This window comes from Mesoplodon mirus, assembly GCF_964341445.2.
Source record: "Mesoplodon mirus genome assembly, chromosome: 11".
NCBI classification, from domain to species: Eukaryota; Metazoa; Chordata; class Mammalia; order Artiodactyla; family Ziphiidae; genus Mesoplodon; species Mesoplodon mirus.
The window spans coordinates 52,077,889-52,095,347 of NC_138987.1; the positions used below are offsets into that span (position 1 = coordinate 52,077,889).

The 17,459-nt window shown below is 38.3% G+C and overlaps 1 protein-coding gene across 1 annotated transcript in view; it reads right to left on the reverse strand.

Annotated features, from left to right (window-relative positions):
• The window catches only part of DBX2 (developing brain homeobox 2), a gene marked incomplete at both ends in the record, with an annotated part of 38,757 nt that overhangs the window by 12,055 nt on the left and 9,243 nt on the right, over positions 1–17,459 (reverse strand). The window contains one exon of the mRNA XM_082634714.1: positions 11,321–11,416. Coding sequence (XP_082490840.1) covers positions 11,321–11,416 — 96 coding nt within the window. The remainder of the gene's footprint in view (positions 1–11,320; positions 11,417–17,459) is intronic.

Genomic DNA, 17,459 nt, shown 5'->3' on the forward strand with positions numbered 1-17,459 from the left:
CTCAGAAGCTACTGAAAAGTTATAAGCAACAAACGCCTCTGATTATTCCTAAATTCATGACAAAAGTCTGATTTACATGGAAACTTACAGGTGACAAAAATAAATAAATAATATAAAAATAACAGTTAACAGGGACAGAGTTTAAGGCATGCAGTAGAAAAGACACTTTAAAATCCAGGGCTGCCAATTCAAGGTGCTATAGGCTCTGCTAATTTGTGAATATCATTATTATTATTTTATAATGTGACTTCCGTATTTATTTGGGGCTCAACATGTGCTGATGTATGTGCCAACGACAGGCAGCATGGCATGAAATCTTTACCACAATCCCCAGAGGTACATATTATCATCCCCATTTTCCACAGGAAGAAACTGAGGCTCTGGAAAGATAAGTTGTGCAATTGAGGTCATACAACCAAGCAGCGTGAGGCCAATCAATGCTCTTTAAAATTACCAAAGGCTGTCAAAATTACCAATGTGCCGGGAAAGAGGTCAGGAGGTGGGGAGAGTCATTAAAATGGCAGAATGACCTAGTATAGAAAAGTTTACAAAGGCCTAACTCTCTGCATCCTGAGACAGCCCCCATGTACCACACCCCCCTGGGAATCCCTGTGTGCAGTGAGCCTGTGAAGGGCATTTTGAACAGAGGTGTGCTGTGTGTGAATGATACAGTACAGGGTGGGGGGCAGCGAAGAGCAATAGAGAAACACAGCAGTAGATAGGCCTCTGTTTACCCCAGGGTAGGCTACTACTACTACTTATGAACATTTGGGGAGAAAGGGAACCCCATTCCAGGAATGACCCTCAAATATTTTCACTGCCTCTGTGGAACTGCTGAATAGAGCCATCAACTTGGAAAATCTATTGTCTTCGAGTCTCTGACTCCTTTAAACTTTCTTCCTGGTTGACCAAGTGTCATTTATCTCCCTTCACTATTAAGAAGTCAAAACCTATGTTCAACTTATCACACAAACACAACTATGTTTTCACCACAATAATTAGGCTTCTTTCTCCGTTAGCATAAAATGCTGCATCCCTCTGAAAATCTTAAGAGTTCTAAAGATAAATCCTTATAAAATAAGCTCTCAGGCAGCCTTTTATGGATTTCCATAGGTCTTGATCAGTTCCCTAAGCCCACTCACTGCTCCAGCTGACAGCAGGAAACATCCAGTTCAGGTGGTAAGAAGACCCATCAGAGCACTGCCACCCTTGACAGTGTCACTCATAGGACGAACCTACAGTAATAAAAATAAGGTCCTTTCCCTACTGCCTTGCCTTCAACAAAATCCTAAATTCAAATTTGGAGAGTATTCTATGTTCTTTTAAGTTTTAAAGAGAAAGGGAAGATAGTAAGATGATCTCAAAATGCAGAATCTAAGTTCACCTCCCAAGAAAAAGGGAGAGCAATTTATCCCAGAAGAATATTTCCTCACTCATATTTTTATAATGCTGCTCCAAATTTAAACTTTGTCTTTTAATGCATAAAATTCTTGAAAGGTCAAATTCAAGTTGGGTACTCAAAGACAAAATGAAATAATTATCTCATTAATTCAATTAGCTATTCTACAAAATTAAGACTCCTATACACTTTCATGTAGTCTTTTCCTTAAGGTCATTCTCTGCATAACTTCTACAACTTTCCATCTCATTTTATGAAGTATGTTATTTTGAAAAGAACCTTATGGATATACTATCAAAGATTTTCCTTACACTGCTTTGGGGGAGAGGAGAACTTTTACCACTGCCTTTAAATTTTTCCCACTGTAAGGATTGTGCTTAAATAGCCTATTAAACTATTTATTATATGTGAGAAGGGCACTAGATGAATGATTGTTTCCACACTGCCACAAGTCAATCATAAATCTAAAAGGTTAACAAGAAAAACTAAATCAATTTTAAACAAGTGAATCATGTAAACAGTCAAAATGATGTTTCACTTGCTAGCTAAGGATGTGTTGCTCTAATCCTACACTTCTTAGAAAGAGTGAAGTCAATATTGTGAAGCAATGATGAGGGCCCACTGATTTCATCTCTTATTAAAATTTTTAGTGTAAACCATAATTTTGGCTCCAAACTGAAATACAAAATTACTTCAACAGTTCATTTTCCTTCTTTCGTACAAATGGAAAAAAACTTAAATGCTTGGGCATAAAATCATTCTTCTTATTAAAAAAAGAAGAAGAAAAGAAAATGTAGTAAGTGCCTTAAATTAAAAAGCTTACCGGGCAGTTGTAAGTCTTATTAACTGTTCCTTGGTATAATGATTATTTATGTAATATTCTTAATTGAAAGCCTAAATCCACCATTTCATTATTATTTGCTGCCAATACAGTGAACATCATAAATAAAATAAGAAATTCATTTCAGATTTATCACTAATGAGACACCAACATTTATTAAGAACACTTGTGGCATCTCTACACTTTTATTTTATTTATTTATTTATTTATTTATTTTTTCCTAGTGTTCTTTTTTTTTAAACATCTTTATTGGAGTATAATTGCTTTACAATGTTGCGATGGTTTCCTCTGTATAACAAAGTGAATCAGCTATATGCATGTGTATAGCCCCATATCCCCTCCCCCTTGTGTCTCCCTCCCACCCTGCCTATCCCACCCCTCTAGGTGGTCACAAAGCACTGAGCTGATCTCCCTGTGCTAGGTGGCTGCTTCCCACTAGCTATCTATTTTACATTTGGTAGTGTATATATGTCAGTGTTACTCTCTCACTTCGTCCCAGCTTACTCTTCCCCCTCTGCATGTCCTCAAGTCCATTCTCTATGTCTGTGTCTTTACTCCTGTCCTGCCCCTAGGTTCATCAGAACCTTTTTATTTTCTTCAGATTCCATATACATGTGTTAATATACAGTATTTGTTTTTCTCTTTCTGACTTACTTCACTCTATATGACAGACTCTAGGTCCATCCACCTCACTACAAATAACTCAATTTCGTTTCTTTTTATGGCTGAATAATATTCCATTATATATATGTGCCACATCTTCTTTACCCATTCATCTGTTGATGGATACTTAGGTTGCTTCCATGTCCTGGCTATTCTAAATAGTGATGCAATGAACATTGTGGTACATGACTCTTTTTGGATTATGGTTTTCTCAGGGTATGTGCCCAGTAGTGGGACTGCTGTGTTGTATGGTAGTTCTATTTTTAGTTTTTTAAGGAACCTCCATACTGTTCTCCACAGTGGCTGTATCAATTTACATTCCCACCAACAGTACAAGAGGGTTCCCTTTTCTCCACACCCTCTCCAGCATTGTTTGTAGATTTTTTGATAATGGCCATTCTGACCAGTGTGAGGTGATAACTCATTGTAGTTTTGATTTGCATTTCTCTAATAACCTGTGCTGTTGAGCAGCTTTTCATGTGTTTGTTGGCAATCTGTATATCTTCTTTGGACAAGTGTCTATTTAGGTCTTCTGCCCATTTTTGGATGGGGTTGTTTTTTTGATGTTGAGCTGCCTGTATATTTTGGAGATTAATCCTTTGTCGGTTGCTTCATTTGCAAATATTTTCTCCCATTCTGAGGGTTGTCTTTTCATGTTGTTTATGGTTTCCTTTGCTATGCAAAAGCTTTTACGTTTCATTAGATCCCATTTGTTTATTTTTGTTTTTATTTCCATTTCTCTAGCAGGTGGGTCAAAAAGAATCTTGCTGTGATTTATGTCATAGAGTGTTCTGCCTATGTTTTCCTCTAAGAGTTTTATTGTGTCTGGCCTTACATTTAGGTCTTTAATCCATTTTGAGTTTACTTTTGTGTATGGTATTAGGAAGTGTTCTAATTTCACTCTTTTCCATGTAGCTCTCCAGTTTCCCCAGCACCACTTATTGAAGAGGCGGTCTTTTCTCCATTGTATACTCTTGCCTCCTTTATCAAAGATAAGGTGACCATATGTGCGTGGGTTTATCTCTGGGCTTTCTATCCTGTTCCATTGATCTATATTTCTGTTTTTGTGCTAGTACCATACTGTCTTGATTACTGTAGCTTTATAGTATAGTCTGAAGTCCAGGAGCCTGATTCCTCCAGCTCCATTTTTCTTTCTCAAGATTGCTTTGGCTATTCAGGGTCTTTTGTGTCTCCATACAAAGTGTATAATTTTTTGTTCTAGTTCTGTGAAAAAAGCCTTGGTAGTTTGATAAGGATTGCACTGAATCTGTAGATTGCTTTGGGCAGTACAGTCATTTTCACAATGTTGATTCTTCCAATACAAGAACATGGTATATCTCTCCATCTGTTTGTATCATCTTTAATTCCTTTCATCAGTGTCTTATAGTTTTCTGCATACAGGTCTTTTCTCTCCCTAGGTAGGTTTATTCCTAGGTATTTTATTCATTTTGTTGCAATGGTAAATGGGAGTGTTTCCTTAATTTCTCTTTCAGATTTTTCATCATTAGTGTATAGGAATGCAAGAGATTTCTGTGCTTTGATTTTGTATCCTGCTACTCTCCCACATTCATTGATTAGCTCTCGTAGTTTTCTGGTAGCATCTTTAGGATTCTCTATGTATAGCATCATGTCATCTACAAACAGTGACAGTTTTACTTCTTCTTTTCCCATTTGTATTCCTTTTATTTCTTCTTCTTCTCTGATTGCAGTGGCTAAAACTTCCAAAACTATGTTGAATAATACTGATGAGAGTGGGCAACCCTGTCTTGTTCCCGATCTTAGAGGAAATGCTTTCAGTTTTTCACCATTGAGAACAATGTTGGCTGTGTGTTTGTCATATATGGCCTTTATTATGTGGAGGTAGGTTCCCTCTATGCCTACCTTCTGGAGGGTTATCATAAATGGGTGTTAAATTTTGTCAAAAGCCTCTTCTGCATCTATTGAGATTATCATATGATTTTTATCATTCAGTTTGTTAATATGGTGTATCACACTGACTGATCTGCAGATATTGAAGAATCCTTGCATCTCTGGGATAAACCCCACTTGATCATGGTATATGATCCTTTTAATGTGCTGTTGGATTCTGTTTGTTAGCATTTTATTGAGGATTTTTGCATCTATGTTCATCAGAGATATTGGCCTGTAGTTTTGTTTGTGACATCTTTGTCTTGTTTTGGTATCAGGGTGATGGTGGCCTCGTAGAATGAGTTTGGGAGTGTTCCTCCCTCTGCTATATTTAGGAAGAGTTTGAGAAGGATAGGTGTTAACTATTCTCTAAATGTTTGATAGAATTCACCTGTGAATCCATCTGGTCCTTGGCTTTTGTTTTTTGCAAGATTTTTAATCACAGTATCAATTTCAATGCTTGTGATTGTTCTGTTTATATTTTCTATTTCTTCCTGGTTCAGTTTTAGAAGGTTGTGCTTTGCTACGAATTTGTCCATTTCTTCCAGGTTGTGCATTTTACTGGCTTATAGTTGCTTCTAGTAACCCCTCATGATCCTTTGTATTTCTGCAGTGTCAGCTGTTACTTCTTTTTCATTTCTAATTCTGCTGATTTGAGTCTTCTCCTTTTTTTTTTTTTCTTGATGAGTCTGGCTAATGGTTTATCAATTTTGTTTATTTTCTCAAAGAACCAGCTTTTAGTTTTATTGATCTTTGGTATTGTTTTCTACATTTCTTTTTCATTCATTTCTGATCTGATCTTTAGGATTTCCTTCCTTCTGCTAAATTTGTGGATTTTTTGTTCTTCTTTCTTTAATTGCTTTTGTGTCAGGTTAGTTTGTTCATTTGAGATTTTTCTTGTTTCCTGAAATAGGATTGTATTGCTATAAACTTCCCTCTTAGAACTGCTTTTGCTGCATCCCATAGGTTTTGGGTCATCGTGTTTTCATTGTCATTTGTTTCTAGGTATTTTTTGATTTCCTGTTTGATTTCTTCAGTGATCTCTTAGTTATTTAGTAGCATATTCTTTAGCCTCCATGTGTTCATATTTTTTAGTTTTTTTCCTGTAATTGATATTCAGTCTCATAGTGTTGTGGTTGGAAAAGGTACTTGATATGATTTCAATTTTCTTAGATTTCCCAAGGCTTGATTTGTGACCCAAGATATGGTCTATCCTGGAGAGTGTTCCATGAGCACTTGAGAAGAAAGTGTATTCTGTTGTTTTTGGATGGAATGTCCTATAAATATCAATTAAGTCCATCTTGTTTAATGTGTCCTTTAAAGCTTGTGTTTCCTTATTCATTTTCATTTTGGATGATCTGTCCATTGGTGAAAGTGGGGTGTTAACGTTCTCTACTATGACTGTGTTACTGTCGATTTCCCCTTTTATGGCTGTTAGCATTTGTCTTATGTATTGAGGTGCTCCTATATTGGGTGCATAAATATTTACAATTGTTATATCTTCTTCTTGGATTGATCCCTTGATCATTATGTAGTGTCCTTCTTTGTCTATTTTAAAGTCTATTTTGTCTGATATGAGTATTGCTACTCCAGCTTTCTTTTGATTTCCATTTGCATGGAATATCTTTTTCCATCCCCTCATTTTCCGTCTGTATATGTCCCTAGGTCAGAAGTGCGTCTCTTGTGGACAGCATATATATGCATCTTGTTTTTGTATCCATTCAGCCAGTCTATGTCTTTTAGTTGGAGCATTTAATCCATTTACATTTAAGGTAATTATGGTATGTATGCTCCTATTACCATTTTCTTAATTGCTTTGGGTTTGTTATTGTAGGTCTTTTCCTTCTCTTGTATTTCCTGCCTAGAGAAGTTCCTTTTGCATTTGTTGTAAAGCTGGTTTGGTGGTGCTGAATTCTCTTAATTTTTGCTTGTCTGTAGAGCTTTTAATTTCTCCATCAAATCTGAATGAGATCCTTGCTGGGTAGAGTAATCTTGTTTGTAGGTTTTTCCCTTTTATCACTTTAAATAGGTCCTGCCACTCCCTTCTGGCTTGCAGAGTTTCTGCTGAAAGATCAGCTGTTAACCTTATGGGGATTCCCTTGTATGTTATTTGTTGCTTTTCCCTTGCTGCTTTTAATATTTTTTCTCTGTATTTAATTTTTGATAGTTTGATTAATATGTGTCTTGGCATGCTTCTCTTTGGGTTTATCCTGTATGGTACTCTCTGCGCTTCCTGGACTTGATTGACTATTTCCTTTCCCATGTTAGGGAAGTTTTTGACTATAATCTCTTCAACTATTTTCTCAGACCCTTTCTTTTTCTCTTCCTCTTCTGGGACCCCTATAATTTGAATGTTCAAGCGTTTAATGTTGTCCCAGAGGTCTCTGAGATGACCCTCAATTCTTTTCATTATTTTTTCTTTATTCTGCTCCCTGGCAGTTATTTCCACCATTTTATCTTACAGCTTATTTATCTGTTCTCCTGCCTCAGTTATTCTGCTATTGATTCCTTCTAGAGTATTTTTACTTTCAGTAATTGTGCTGTTCATAACTGTCTGTTTGCCCTTTAGGTCTTCCAGATCTTTGTTAAATGTGTTTTGTATTTCCTCCATTCTGTTTCCAAGATTTTGGATCATCTTTACTATCATTACTCTGAATTCTTTCTCAGGTAGGTTGCCTATTTCGTCTTCATTTATTTGGTCTTGTAGGTTTTTACCTTGCTGCTTCATCTGTAACATAATTTTTTGTTGTTTCTTTTTTTTTTTTTTTAATGGATGGTACTGTATTCCTGTCTTACTGGTTGTTTGGACTGAGACATCCAGCAATGGAGTTTGCAGGCAGTTGGATAGAGCTGGGTTTTGGAGCTTAGATGAGGACCTCCAGGAGGCCTCACTGCACTTAATATTCCCTGGGGTCTGAGGTTCTCTTTTAGTCCAGCGGTTTGGACTCAGAGCTCCCTGCACAGGAGCTCAGGCCCAACCTCTGGTCTGGGAACCAAGATCCCACGAGCTTCGTAGTGCAGTAAAAAAAAAGAAAGAAAGAAAGAAAAGACCAGTACAATATCAAAGAATAAAAAACAAAACAAAATTAGAATGATAAAAAATATATTAGGAAAAATAAAACTATAATTGGAACAACTGCAACAAAGTAAAATAAAACCACAGCAGAAAAAAGAAAAAGAAAAAAAAAGGGGGGAGGGGGGAACAAGCCAAAAGGAGAGAACAATAACAAAGTATAAAGAATAAAATAAAATTAGAAAAATAAAAGAATTGGAAAGATAAAAATATAAAAGAATCAACCACAATGAATCAACAAGGTAAAACAATCCCAATCTAAATGAGGAAAAAAGAAAAAAAAAATAGCCTTGACTATGGGGGCAGAGTTTAGGCAGGGGTGGAACTTAGGCAGGGGTGGGGTTTAGGGTGGGGCGGGACCTAGGTGGGTGGGGGGGAGCATGGGGTGGAGCGTCCAAGTGTGGGGCGGGGCCTCTGCTTAGGACCTGCGTGGAATAGGAGAGGCAGCAGGAGGAACTCTGGAGTGTGGAGTTCCAGAGTTTGTAAGTAGCACCTTGAGTGAGGGTGTGTGCGTGGGGCTTGGGTTCTGCATGGCAGGAGCGAGGCTCCAAGGGCAGAGGATTAGGCCCAGGAGCCCAACAGGCTTCCCGGTGCCTAAGTGGACAGGGAAAGCACTGGCTGCATTCCTCCATGCCCCCCCCCATCTCCCCCAGGGTCTCCCCTGTCACCACTGCTGGACCAGTAACCGTGGGTCAGTCCCACTGGGTTTAGGCACTCCTACCCTCTCCCAGCCACCCGTCGGGGTGTTGGTCCTGGAGGTCGGCCTTAACTTTTGCTCCCCTCCCTCCCACTCCCTCAGGACCTGCACGGCTGGAGGGGGCCTCGGTGGGTAGAGGATCAGGCCCGGGATCTCAGCAGGTTCCTGGGGGCCCAAGTGGTCAGGGGAAACCTGGCCATACTCCCTTTTGATCCTCTGCCCTCCCTATGGTTCCCCAATTTCCCCCTTCGGGTGTGGGATCCCTTCCCCTCAGCCAGCTGCCCCTCAGGGGCACCAGTCCCATCCCGCCTCCACTTCTCCTCCCCCTTCCTTCCCCCCACTCCCCATGTCCTACCCGGTCGCTGGGGCCTCCTCCCATCCCCTTAGGTGTCCGTGGTTCCCCACCGGTGTCTGGTAGGTGCCCTAGTTGTGCCGAGACGCAAATTCCACATCCTCTTAGTACGCCATGTTGACTCCACCCTTCTACGCTATTTTAAAATGCCAACTTAGAAATGGAGACAAACCAAGTGCATTCTCAGCCTCAGTCTGAACTGTGCTGATTTTCCCCTTGTATGGTTTATTAAATAAAAAAGATAAACACAGGACTTTATAAGCCTCCAGGGATAGACACCACAATTTACAACAGCTACACAAAGGCATAAAGTGGGAAGGGCTGAGAAGCAGATGGAGAAAAACGAGACATGCTTAGGGTGATTTTTTTCAAGCAGTCAAGAAGATGAGGTTATCTAGGAAACGACTTTGGACTTACTTTTATGTGCTCTATTTAGTAAACTGGCCTGGGCATTAGTATACTTTTATGGCTTAGACACTCATTAAAACAGTACTATAAAATGAATACACACACACATTCACGCATACATGAATGTCCACCTGTTACATGGAATATTTTGGTACATTGCCCCTTACCTGTTTACATTTCCAGAGAGTTTCTAAAGTAGAAGACCAGTATTATACCAGGGTGAAAACACTGAAACTAGGGGTTGGACCTCTTTCGATCTCCACCCCTGGAATACCACACTGAAGATTTAATTCCACAGAGATGCCACCATGCTGTGGTATCAGATATTTGGGGTTTAAGTCTCTACTCCAGGCATCCTTTCCTGATACTCTAATATATGGTGATAAATGTCTCCTTAATCTGTACAACAGTTTTCAATTATCCTCATAGGAGACCACCTTGAAGGAGCGAGAAAAAGGTTTAGTCATGGTTTCTATTTTTCTGTTTGAATCAATACATTCTAGTTAAATGGACAATTAATAGGTCACTTCCAAAATAGTGTATCAGTCCTGGTTAATAAACAATCCCCACAGTGGATAATGGGCCCTATGTATTCAGCAAGTCCTGTATACACTCAGCTCATCCACTAAATCCTTTTTCAGGTGGACAGGGTTATATGGGAAGATGAGCTAGAATGAGTCTATAAAAGTCAGTTTCATTCACTGCTTTATTTTTCAGCCAAGTGCTTTAAATGGTGTCCAGAAATTCACTTGGAATGTGAGACAGGAGAAAAGACTGACACACAGAGCCTTGCTTTATGACCATACAAAAGGGCAACTGACCCTTGCCCGAGTCTTTTCCCTGTGAAATGGTTCCGAAAGTTCATCTGCACAGTGAAAAATCGTGGTGAGGTCGCGTGTGGATGAGTCAAGTGAAAGTGATGATTGGTCACGGGTCTGTCACCCATTGTGGCCGGGTCTCGGCCATGTAAAGTGCTCTGTGGGAAAGTATCAGCCCCCTAAAGAGATGCTCAGAAGCTTGCAGCTCATTAAACGGCCAGCATTTGCTGCCTCACTTGTCAGGAATCATTCTGTTGAGCAACTGCTCTTCTGAAACATTCATAAAACACATGCAGAGAGGCAACAGGGAATCTGAATTCAACCATGATACAGCTCTGGACTTCCACCTGACTCTACCCCTATTTCACTTTTCACCTGACAGAGCTGTTAACCTGAATCAATGTTTTCTCTTGGGCAGCTGAAATAAATGCACCCCTCCTCTGGACTTGTTTATCATAAACTCGAATCCTCTGTCTACAGATTCTTAGCTGACCTAGAAATCTCAAGATCAAGGTGAACTTTATTTCTTTTTATTTTCAGTTAGACATTTTTTTCTTTGTGCGTGTGAGTGTGAGTGTACTCTTCAAGTTTTTGAAAGTTGTCATTCTCCCTCTACCCTGCACACTATTACAACTGTGTAATGTTTGAAAAGTTCTCTTGAAAATGTTTCCTACAACCCTGGTTGGTTTTCTTAAAGATCATAAGAGAAGGTATTTATCTCCTTTTACAATCTTGACAATTTTTGATTATTTTCCATGGATACCTAGGGACTTTCTGTGTCACATTTTCAGTTGAATGGAAATTTTACACAATTTCTTAGCTTTCTTTCCTTCCTTTCTTCTTCTTTAAATGAGCATTGCTACACGTTTCAGAAAGAGCCAAATGGGTCCCTCTGAGATCTTTTACATCAAATGGAAAATAAGTTGCTTTCCTTGGTGTGTCAGCCCTGGGTTTCAATGCCATTAGAAGCCACTCACAATCGCTCAGTGTGCTGAGGTTCGATAAATCTCTGGAGGCCTCCTGAATAGGATCGCTGTGATTTTTAGTGAGGAATTATCTCCTTGCCATTGCATTACCAATTAGTTTTCCAGAGCACATTAAATCCTGCTGCTTTGGTTTACAGAGTAACTGAGGCATTGCTGATGAAGTATAAAAACTTACTTGGAAAAGCAGTGGGGGAGACAGGGCGCCGACAGGACCCACCGCAGCACGACGAGTAGAATGGCGGGGCGCTCAGAAAAAAAGGCTTGGAAGGCGCTGCAGAGAAAGCGTTGATCACACTGATTAGCCATATCTCTTAGAGAGTATGCAAAATTCCAATTTCCCCAAAGTCATGGAGTAAAGCACTACATCTTCTGAGACTTTAGTTAAACTTTTACTGGAATTAAAGTCATTTTAAAGCAGGCTTTACCTGTCAAAGAGCTTGCTAAATAATTTCATCAAGATTTAGAAGCTGTGGTGTAAACAATCAAATTATCAAAACCAAACTTAGTCATTCGTTTTCTGTGTGGTTATAAGTAGTAAATATCAAATAGTCCTTTATCTAATATAACCTCGAGCAACACTGCCCAGGAGAACTCTCTGTGATGATGGACATGTCCTCTACTTGCACTGTCCAATATGTATCCACTTGTCACATATGACACTAAGCACTTGAAATGTGCCTAGTATGTCTGTGTAACTGAATTCTCACTTTAAGTTCTTTTTAAATTTAAATAGACTCATGTGTCTAGAGGCTTTCATATTGAACAGCACGCCTCTGGATACAATACTTACCAAGAAACAATCTGGATGTTACACACTTCAGTTTACTCTTTTAAGAGATGGCATTACTCTACTGCTTATTTTCAGAAGGTTCTTTGAAATATATAGATAGCTAGATTCCAAAGTTGATAATAGTTAATTCACTGAGCAATTCCATAACAAAAAGTGGCCTTTCTGATCACTTTTACGTGACTCAAAGTATTTGAGAATAGTAACAACATTTACTCTCAAGAGATATCTATTAACCTGAAAGCATTTGTGTTTATAGTATAGGGAGTTGCCATATAATTCTGCTCTTCTCATTTTCTTAAACTATTCTATTCAGAACATTTTCAATTCATATACACAGAATAGTTATCATTACTCTTATAAATAAAGAAATTTTATACTCTGTTCCTCAGTAGATGAAAAATAGCTATAAAGGATGTCACAGAATATTAATGGCTCTTCTTTATTGAGCACTTACTATATGCCAGGCTTTGGTTTAGTACCTTAGATACAACATGTCCTTTAGTACAGTGGGGTTTAATACAATATAAATATGGGTGATACTTCTTTAGGTGGGCAACTTGCTTTTACCATCACATACCCAGCAGAGTGCATGGCACATTCTAAATAGTCAAAAAATGTTCAATAAATGAATGAATAATCTTAAAACTAAGAAATAGGAAATCAGGAATTAACCTCTTCCCTGCTCCCCGACACACCCTGAAACATAGTATCTTCCATAACAGATGACCTTGAAATCTAGAACATGACTTGAAAATAAATATTTTTACTACTCTCCCTTCATTTTCAATGGAAACTTTTTTCTTTTCTTAATCATATACAGTGAATATTATTTTGTCTTTTTCAAGAACACAATAATTTCAGACTCATATTTTAACCAACTGATAAGTATGTGTTTATTTTACCAGTATCTTTGAAGGATATATCAAAATAAGTATATAAGTATATATAAGAATTTTATGGTCTCATGGTCCTTAATGTCTTTGAATTGCAAATTAATCATAATGCAGGGTCTTTTCTATAATATGATGGAAAGTTGTCAATGTCAGTGTTTTTAGTTTTTAAACATCTGGATTTTCAAATAATAAAATGTCTTAATGCTACCTTGGAAATACGGCAACTAAGCAAAGTATAAAAAGGAGACCCACTTTGGTGCTCAATAAGTTCTATGAAACTTTAAAAAAATTTTCATTGTTATCATAAGTTGTTATAATACTGACTGAAAAACCATCATAGAAATGATAAATCACTTTATTTGAATTTGACATCTTAAATTATAAGAGTACAGCGTTATTTAGGCAGAGTTACACTTTCTAATGTCTCTATGAGTATATGAAGCACTTTGAAATGTGGAAATACATTTCCCTGTATAAAAGTTACCTCATTATGTTTATTCTCAAGTATTTCTGTTAACTAACTTATTTCACCTCCAAACTAAACACTCCATAGATAATTAAGTTATGGCTATTGTGCTGTTTGGCATTTTTTAAATTGAGGTAAAAGAAAAACGCTGAGCCATGTTGCATTTACATACATGTGTGTAAGCATTTATCATGATAGTTGGAAATACACACACAAAAGAAATGCTTTTGCTCGATATCTAGTGTAGAAAATAAGCATATTAGTGATACTATTAAAATAACAATGCAGGACATGGACAAATTACAAATTATACTATTCTAGCCAAAATGTTTCTCAGTCTAACCCTATGGCCCTAAAATGAAAAAATAAAGAATTTTTTAAAAAATGGATGGTTCATTTGAGACAAGTGTTCAATTAAATTCAATTTTGATGATAAATGAGGTTCTGAGACATAGGATCTTAGTGTTAAATTTAACCAGAAAAAGTTTTAATCGAACAGTTTGTTATAGTACTCTATATTATCCTATCTTAATATAGTAAAGCTGTAATCAAAATGACATTCTGTCTACAGTAGCAACTCTAGTGGCTAAAGAACTACATGTGACATGACCAGGCTTAAAGTTCCACCGTGTAGCATTTCTTCACCTTTTAAAATCACCTCATTGACACACATATATTTACAGATTAGTCAATTCCTAATTTCCATATATAATACACCTTGTTGAAGCTGGTTTATGTAGAAATCACTGTGAAATTCCAATTAAGTGCTCCATTTTTTTATGTGCTCCTACTTGGACATAAGTCAAATGCTAATCCAGCTGAGCATGTGACTGCAGGGATGTTGAATGGTGTGAGGAAATAGCCATTTAAAACAATGTAGTGCATTAAAAACATGTATAACACTTTTAAGTGTTTGTAAGCCACATGGTTTTTAAAGTGGTGAGCAAAAACAGAAACTCAAGTGTGATAAAAACAAAGTGACGAGTTAACAGATGCATTCAAACTTTTGTAAACCATTTAAGAACTACTTTGAAGAAGCTCTGAAAAGGGCAGAAAACAAGGCAATTTCAAGCAGATGATATGCATTTCAAAGCCCATCAGTATAATCTAGATGCAGTCAGTTTATCATTTATCATGAGAGGAACAATTCATTTTAGGTGTACTGAACAATATTTATGATAATACTATTTAAGGAATACCTCCTATACAAAGGCACTGGACTGGCTATGCATTTAACACTTGCTATTTCATTCATTAATATTCAACCTCAAATGGGCAAGCATCTGGAATGTGATGATGACTGGTCTCAGCACATTTTTTAAAAGACCAGGGAAAGGGCTTCCCTGGTGGCGCAGTGGTTGAGAGTCCGCCTGCCGATGAAGGGGACACGGGTTCGTGCCCCAGTCCAGGAAGATCCCACATGCCGCGGAGCGGCTGGGCCCATGAGCCATGGCCGCTGAGCCTGCACGTCCAGAGCCTGTGCTCCGCAACGGGAGAGGCCACAACAGTGAGAGGCCCGCGTACCGCAAAAAAAAAAAAAAAAAAAAGACCAGGGAAACACAGATATTTTAGCACAGTATGTAGTTATTAGCCATGAGGGATAAGGATGTCATGCATACAGACTGTCAGTTAGCCAGTAAGAGATGGAACCCAGAAAATGGACATCTCCACATCTCCCCAGCTTTCCATAAGAGAAAAATGAATGGCTTTCCCTGTGGCAAATGCACGCTGTCAGGTTCTATAGCGTGATGTTAGGTTCCCTCAGCACAACACTTCAGGATACTCCACATTTTGTATCCTGCCAACAAATCTGCCTTCTGGGTTCTGTGGGAATCTCTTACGAATTACAAACAAATGAGTTAAAATTTCCGGAACAAGACTCTGAATCCAAATGACTAAAATCACTTATTCACAGAAAACTTCATGAAATTTTCATTTCTTAATCAGATGTTCTGACTTATTTGAAGACACAGAATCAAACTATCTACTAATTATGTTGAATGTTTAATTAAGATGGGAACTTAGAGGCAACTTAATGGTGAAATGGCCTGGTTTTGTTTTTTTTTAACTTAACTACATGGTTCTGTGACAAAAGCATCTCACAGTCAAGGATGGTTACAAGCCTAGATACAGAAAAATTATTTTCAAAATTCTGTTGTCTAGAAAGCAAGCAAAATATTTTAAATTGTTTTTTATTGTTTTCATTTTTCTTTACCAATGGAGAACAGAGAGAGTGTATCTACATGGGGTGAAACCACATTCTTTTTATTGTCATAGCAAACTGTGGTATTAACTGATTTGTGCTGACATTTCAAAGGACAGATCCTAAAGACCACTGATAAAACCTTCAAATAAATTTCAGGAGCTACTGCGATGCTATGCCGACTGGGCAGCACATTTTAGAAGGACAAGGAGAAACGAGAAAAGGTTCCAAGGTGTCTTACAAAGGCAACCAAAAGGTCAAAAAATACCTCTGGGAAAGAATAAAAGGGAATTAAATAATTTCAAAAGGATGGTTTTAATGACCTCCTTCAAGTGCTGGGCACATGGCACCGGGAATAAAGAAATCTAAACCCTTGACCTTGAAATACTACATAATTGAACTGACTATAAGGAATAGAGTGGACCCCCCCCCCCACAAAAGGCTCTAAAGAATGACAACCACCTGTCTTGAGTAGTAAGACCTAAGAAATAACACTTACGAATAAGGTGTGATTTATTTTATCACACAACCTGGATGGAATTCATTTATGTGATTCACGTGCTAACTTGCCTTCCATCACAAGGCTAAGCAAGTTAAGTCATCCTTTACCTTTCTGCTCATCAGAAAACAAGAGAAGTCTGCATTTATTTTTGGCTTGAGTACTTCAGAGACAGCAAAACAAAGGTCTTAATGTTCTAGTACAGTTCATGAGAAGATAAACCAAATGCAGAGTCTACTTGTTTGATTCTGTCCTTTTAATTCCACGCAAATAATACTTATTGCACATCTATCAAGTGCCACATAATGCACCGTGTGCTGGGATGACACAGATTAAAAAAGGATAGCTTCCCTCCCTGGAAGAATTTCTACCTTTAAATGTTCCTTACCTTACAGGTCTCAATCTGCTGATCAAATAAATGAAATACAAATATCTTCATACTCCAAATTTAGTTTTTTGGGGTTTTTTTTGTTTTTTTTTTTTGGTACACGGGCCTCTCACTGCTGTGGCCTCTCCCGTTGCGGAGCACAGGCTCCAGATGCGCAGGCTCAGCGGCCATGGCTCACGGGCCCAGCCGCTCCACGGCAGGTGGGATCTTCCTGGACCGGGGCACGAACCCGTGTCCCCTGCATCAGCAGGCGGACTCTCAACCACTGCGCCACCAGGGAAGCCCCAAATTCAGTTTTGTCCTATAAAATCTGAGGCATTTTCCAAGGCCATGAGATCTAAAATACATAGTACTGTGTGTTCCCCTAGCCAATGTTTCTCAACCCTGAATATACTTCAGAATTATCTGGAGTGCTTTTCAAAGATACAGATGCCCAGGCTCCACACCAATTGGGTTAACTCATGCTGGCGAGGAGTGGGCCCCCTAGTATACCATTTTTTTTTCAAAAGCTGCACTCGTGATTATAATGTATAATCAGGATGAGGCCACTGAAAAGAACACAAAAAAATGCCTGACATGCAGCAGGCACTCAATAAATGTTAGCCTTTATTCCTACCACTATTATATAATTTGGGATCGATTCTAAGACAGCATATAAAAAGGAGCAGCATGGTCCAGATTTCCACTAAAATATACTATCAAGAACAAAGAAAAGGGTATTATTGTTAGGAAGCCTTTGTCAAAGAAGGCTTTAAGCAGGAAAAGCATCTTGATCTGGAAACTTGATTTGGAAAGTATTTGAATGGCAAAAGAAGAGAAAGGCATTCCAGGAAGGAAAGGTGGCATGAACAAACGGAAAGAAGGCAAGGATGATGGTGACACCCAGGGCAGGTTAAGGAGACCAGCCTGACTGCTGGCCCAAGGCCAAAGATGTGAACATTAAGAATGTAGTTGGACACCCCAATGTTCACAGCAGCACTATTTACAATAGCCAAGACACAGAAGCAACGTAAATGTCCATCAACAGATGAATGGATAAAGAAGATGTGGTGTATACGTATATGTGTGTGTGTGT